The 6,728-nt window shown below is 38.0% G+C and overlaps 1 protein-coding gene across 1 annotated transcript in view; it reads left to right on the plus strand.

Moving 5' to 3' along the window:
• The window catches only part of LOC114023671 (ovochymase-2-like), a 51,280-nt gene extending 47,629 nt beyond the window's left edge, over positions 1 to 3,651 (plus strand). Inside the window, exon 21 of the mRNA XM_027836435.1 lies at positions 3,402 to 3,651. Coding sequence (XP_027692236.1) covers positions 3,402 to 3,421 — 20 coding nt within the window. The 3' untranslated portion in view covers positions 3,422 to 3,651. The remainder of the gene's footprint in view (positions 1 to 3,401) is intronic.
• Positions 3,652 to 6,728: the final 3,077 nt, after the last annotated feature.

Raw genomic sequence — 6,728 nt, forward strand, 5'->3', positions numbered from 1 at the left:
GGGTTTTGATGATAATAGATAAAGGGAAATTTCTTGTTGTGGAATGACCAGTCTAAATTTCTTCTTTCTTTGGGTACATCCAGAGGATGATAGATGAGATAGATTTAAAGGCCATTAATTGAAAACATAGACACATGTTTTCACTTGTCAGCTACAAGCTGTTTTTGGCTGAGAGGACCCAGTGCTGATTATGATTTAGGAGCTGTTCAAGTGAAGATCTCAAAGACTGATTAGCAGAGCATATGAAACCACAGCATTTAGCTAGGCTAATTGATACAACAATACAACCCAGTGACAGATTAGAGAAATAGATGGAAGATGTCATTTTGACAAAGAGATTAGAAGTCAGAACAAATATGACAGGGAATAGAACCAGCAAAGGATGAGGTAGGAATCCCAGTTCAGATCCTGGGGAGAGAAACTTGGAAAGGCAGAAAAAACTCTATTTTATGCTCACCCTCACAGTGGAGATGCTTTAGAGTATGGGGGATGGGAAAACTGGAAAATGGAAGGTTTCTGATAGACTTTGGAACATCAAGGATTCATATTTCTAGGAAAATGGTAGGCAAATAGAAACTGCCTTTCCATCGAAAGACCTGAATATGTGGTGACTGGAAGGTAGCACCTTTTGAGAGTGGTATGAAGCAATTTCCTTCCCTTGTCAAGCAATACCAAGAGGACAGTGGGGAATACAGAAGGATGTATTGGGAGTACTCAGTGTGACAGGTTGGACAAAGGGCTGTTTGACCTGGTAGGACAACTGTCTCCATATGGAATGGGGCATGGGTTAATGTGATTTCTCAAATAGGGACCCTCTCAGTTTGATTTAAATGTACTGCTAGAGTTTCCCAGGACTAATAGAAACAATGAAGGACCAAGGATCTCAAATATCATCAAGGGATCAGGATTTATGTAATGTTTAGAGGCTCTACTGCACTGAGAGTAGGGAGATATTTCATCTGTGGGACTTTCTTATCCCGCCAGTGGAGTTACGCACTAAATTATCAAGACCAATGAGAACTGTGTATATTCATCTAGGAAAGTGTGAAGAAGGCATTTATCTGATCACTTCTATCTCAGGAAGGGACAATCTTATTCTCTGTCTCTAAGAAAGATGGTGGAAGCCAGGTGTGAGGAATGACAGATGCAAGATAACCAATGATTTAGCCAAATTGGGGGGCCATATTTATAAAATGGATTAACTGGGGGAATGTGATCTTGTGAGAATTAGGGTTAGAGATGAATGTGAGATAAGCTTCCACTCTAGATTGTACACTATGGATACTACTTTCAGTTTTCTAGGTTGGCCAATGCCCTGGAAATATATAAGCATTTTATTAATGATGTCCTCACTGACTTTCTGAATCAATTTGTCTTGACTTTCTTGATTTACTTTTGAATTTTCATACCATAAACAGAAAATAAGGTTACTCCATAGGTGATATGTCATCTGTGATGGGTCACTTTTTCTTCTTTGGAGAGACATTCCTTCTATTAGTTTCTGGTAATATTACTTGGATATATTTTAAGGCTAGATAGACTAAAATGGATTGAGAATATATCTAGACCATAAGGGATTATCTGGCCTGGCCCACAAAGAAAACCTGGGGGGCTCCTTGGGACTGCAAATATTGATTAGTGTTATTTATTAGGAACCCTTGACCTGAATTTTATAAAACCTGATGAAATTTTACTGGGAACTAGAACCAGAACAGATTTCAGGTAGCTTGTGTGTGGAGGTAGATGTATAATTATAAACATTGGGACAGTACATATGAAAAGAATTATAAAGGAAGAGGTGGATTTGAATCCAGAAACCATCTATATTCTTAGCCATCTACATCATAGACTTGGTTCTGAGTAGGGCTAGGTTTTATAACAGAGCTGCAACAATCCTTAAGTTATATGAAAATGTCTTCTGTGGACTATTTCTATAGATATATTGATATAGGTACAGCACATATCTATGTCTATTTGGGCATCCATCTGTCTATCCATTTATCTAGTTAAATTACATAGACCTTTGGCAAAGATAGTGTTAGAGGGCCAGCATTTATGGGGAAAATTTAAAGGATATTCCATAGAAGATTAGGAACTCAACTGATCTTTACAGCAGTATACTATATTCACAGGTTACTAATTAATTTGAAAGACTTAACCAAGAAACCAAAGTCTTTGATACTATACCATATTTATGTAGTGGAATTAGGTACTGTACCTGTCTTTGGTCAAATTGGCCTATGATAATATGATGCATTCAGCATTGTAGTGATCCCTATTCCAGGTCACATATGGGTATTTCTCAAGCCTCTGCCTGGGAGATATTTTGGGGATGTATCAATTATCTGCCTTGATAACATAAGAATAGCATTCACTGGTGGAACTCTGTGCATCACAATAAGCCTTCACCTCATCACATGAGCACACCTGACAAGAGGGGAATGAATAGCATAGTGTGATGGCTAATGTGTTGCTCTTGGAGCCAGGAGGATCTGGTTTCAAATCTCATGCCTAAAACTCACTAGCTCTGTTGCCATGGGAAAACTACTTAATTTCTCTGAGCTTCAGTTTCCTAATCTGTAAAAATCAGGAAATTGGACTCTTTGTTCTCTTAGAACTCTAATTCTATGATTTTAGAGCATAGAGTTTGTGTTGCCATGCAGGAACCAGGAAACCTGGCATGGTGAGTCATTATGAAGTTAGAGCAATAGGCCCCCTGGTCCCTCATTAAGCATTGTATAGCACACTAGAATTAAGAGACATTGGGAAAGGCTTCCTGTAGAAGGCAGGATTTTAGTTGGGACTTAAAGGATGCCAAGAGAAAGAAATGCCTTCTTTCACCTGTTGAATTCCTTTAAAAATTAAACAAAATGGCACTTCCCCCAGGAAGTCTTTCCTGATCATCCCCTGTTGGTAATGACTTTCCCCTTACTATCTCACATAGTCACCAATTTTACTCATTTCTCATGCACTTATTATGAATTACTAGGAATTATAGTTATCTTTGTATGATGCTTAACATCCTACTAGGGTGGTAAGTTCCATGAAGTTAGAGATTGATCTCCACTTGACTTCTACTTTGTATCTCTCCTATACTGTTCTTCATACTGCAAGGGCTTCATCAATGTTTGTTGAATGGATGAAAGGTTAATAGATTTTTAGGGGTGGAAGAGACCTCTTTAAACAGACTCAGGGAGGTTAAGTTAGGTGCTGATTTTCACATGACCACAAAGTATCAGGGATGGGATTTGTACCCAGATTTTCCTGATTCCAAGTCCAGTACTCTCTTTGCTGTATGATGTGGCCTCTCTGAATATTTCTTTATTTGTTCTTGCCTCCTTTTAAATTTTTTATTTATTTTATTTTATTTTGTTTTATTTTATTTTATTTTATCTTTTTAGGGATTGAATTAGCTGACTGACTAAAAACGCTTGTGGAAAAGATTTTGACTGCTATACCCTATGAAGAGACAGCCAGGGCTGGTCTGTGAAAAACATGATCCTTGGGGATGGCTCACTGAGAATTGGGAGCATTTCCTCCTTATTTTCTTCCCTTGGAGGGTTTCCAAGTGTGCACATTCATGAAAGGTTGATCGCATTTGTCTATATGCTCAGAGGTTGAGTATCTTTGCAGCTGTACTTCGTGTGTGCATGTGCATAATTTCAATAAAGAGTTTTCTTGTGGATTTGTATTATTTTTACTTTAAACTTCCAATATGTTTGTTTTTGGTTCTGTTATTTCAAAGCTGTATAAACATTGCATCCAGGGGCCTTCAAATCAGACGGCTTGCTTATAGTAGATATCCTTGATGAAAAGCTGGGCAAGCTTCTTCAGAGGAGGGGGTGGTAAATTTCACTGGTAAGGCTGTTGGTGCTGGGCTGACTTACCAGGTTTCAAACAAGGATTCATTAGCAAGTTAAAGGCTCCAGGGAATTAATATTTTGTGTCTGGAATGGAGAACAAGTCCACAATTCACTGATCGGGAAAAATTGAATTAGTTTCTCACTACGCCATGCCAATCAATGCTAGGTAATTTCAGATGATAAAGCTAATAATAAGAGATGCAGCATAATGTAATGTAGAGCTTTTTTGCCATTATTTATTTATTTATTTTGATATCATGGTATCACCTCTTTGTTAGTCTAGTGAAGTCTATGGACCCTTTCTTTTGGGGGAGGGGGAAACAATAGAATTACAAATGAAACTAATTATATGGAAATATAATTATTAAAATATAAAAAATCCCTAAATCCATAGACCCCACATTAGGAACTTCTGGTATAGTGGATAGCAAGGCAGTCTAAAAGGAAAGAATACCTGGGTTCAAGTTCTATCTCTGACATATACTGACTGTGTGAAAAGAACACCTCACTTAACCACTCAGTGCTCTGGGAAATTCTCTAAGAATGTAAATTGCAGAGGAGGTACTGATCTTCAAGGGTAAATGGATTTTTCCAGTGGGGAGGGTTTAAAAAAATTAAATTTGATTTTTAAAAAAATTAACCTTCTTCCCCCAATTCACTACACAAATTGAGAATGAAAACAAAGTCCCTGTTACAAACATGTAGTCAAGCAAAACAAATTTCTGAATTGGCTGTGTTAAAAAACATTCATCTTCCCTTTGAGTCCCTATCTTCTCTTTCAGGAGGTGGCTAGCCTGTTTCACCATGAGTCCTTTAGAATCAAGATTGGTCATTATGCTGATCAGTGTTCTTGGGTCTATCAAAGTTGTTTGTCTTTACAACAATGTTGTCATTGTATAAATTATTATCCTGGTCCTGCTCACTTCATTCTGCACTAGTGCATGCAAATCTCTCCAGATTTCTCTGAAACCATGTCCTTCACCATTTCTCATAGTATAATAGTCTTGTATTAACATAGCTTGTTCAGCCATTCCCCAAGTGATGGGTACCCTTTAAGCTTCTAATTCTTTGTCACCACAAGAAAGCTATAAGTAGTTTTGTATATCCTCATTCAGAGTTTGCTTTGCTTAGGACTAATCCCTAATGTATGCTCATTCTTGTTCCTTCTTTTTCCTTCATACCTTTCCCTCCTGCTCCTATTTGGTGAAATGTATTCTATACCCAACTCGTGTGTGTATGCGTGTGTGCGTGTGCTCATGTGTGCATGTGTGTGTGTGTGTGTGTGTGTGTGTGTATTCTTACCTCCTTTGATCAGTTCATATGAAACTGAGGTTCAAGTGTCAGCCACTTCCTCACTTCTTCCTTATTTGTGTAGTGAAGACTGTCGCCCACGTATATCATGGGGTATTATGTGTGGCTCACAGAAGGCCAGAATATTTTCATCTCTAGCATCTCTTCTCCCTCTCTTCTCATTATTCTCCAAGGGAGACTTTAGTTTCTGCCAGAAGGGGAAGCAGCAGGTTGGGGCCAGAAACTTGGCTATTCTGATTTCTTCAAAGAAAAAGGATCCTGGGCTAGAATTAAATATATTTGCTATCTTAATTATTGCTAGTCTAAGGGATGTGGTTTTTCAGATTCAAGCTAAACTGACCACTGTTTCTTAATTGGGAAAGAAGGATGCCAACTTCATATCTAATGCTTGACTTCCTTGACAGATAGAGAATAGTGAAAAAAAAATCCATTTATGCAAGTCAATAGCAAGACAGAAACTAGAGAAAATATACATAAGAGAATATGTACTAGACAATATAGAGTGCATTGGAAGCAAGGAAACTCAGTTTAACCAAGATGGGTTAAACTGATCTTACCCAAGGTGAAATGCTCTCAAGTCTCTAGTTTAACAAGCTGGCAATAGGGACATGATGGAAACTGCCAACTCCTCTCATGTTGCCTCTTCCCAGAGTTTTATTTTCCCTTCAGTGATCTGAAGTGGGGTTGGCATCATGCATCTTCTCTATCAAAGCTGGAAACCAGAAGCACTCAAAGTGACTACAGAGCCAAAAGAGAATGGAATTCTCCTCTTTCCTGCTCTTGACAATTCCACCCTGACCCTCCTGTAGTGTGGGGCCATTGATCTTCACCAGTGAGGAGAGAGTCCCATCCCAATGGCCTTTGGGACTTGGGTTATGTTCAAATAAACTTTCACTTGCACACCTGATTTTGTGAGATAATTTTCCTTAGCCAGCCTTTCCCTTTCCTCTTCTCCTCCTTTTCCACTCTTCTAAGATCATTGACAATAGAATCACAACCAAGTCTTTTGTCCAATTATACTAACTCTATGACCCCTGATGATAATAGGGTTTAGAGGCATCACTTATGTCATCCCTCCGTATTAAAATATAAATAGTTCTTCCTCAGGTAGTCCCTTATGATCATTTATGTTTACCTTTTTATGTTTCTTTTAATTCTGTGTTTGAACTTCAAAGTTTCTATGAGGCTTTGTTTTTTTTTTAATCAGGAATTCTTGGAAGTTCTCTATTTTATTAAAGGTCTTCCACCCCCACCCCTCGGTAGGATTATACTCAGTTTTTTTCTGGGTAACTGTGAGGTTTTTTTCACACTGATGAAATCTCAGCTCTTTAAAATAAATTGACTCTGAAGACAAAGCAAAGATAATCCTTAGCAATAACCCTGAAGATTTTATTTCTAAAAGGAATATTTCAATGGGTTGTCATTTCTGCTTCCACTTGGAAATACTTTAACATGAAAAGGAAAAAATAGAAAAAGAGGGAAGAGATGATTTGATGTTCCTCTTCCTGGAGAGGAGCAGCTTTCTATCCATTGCTTCTCATAAAGAAGGCAAAG

Source organism: Vombatus ursinus, unplaced genomic scaffold, assembly GCF_900497805.2.
Source record: "Vombatus ursinus unplaced genomic scaffold, bare-nosed wombat genome assembly UNPS02014818.1, whole genome shotgun sequence".
NCBI lineage: Eukaryota > Metazoa > Chordata > Mammalia > Diprotodontia > Vombatidae > Vombatus > Vombatus ursinus.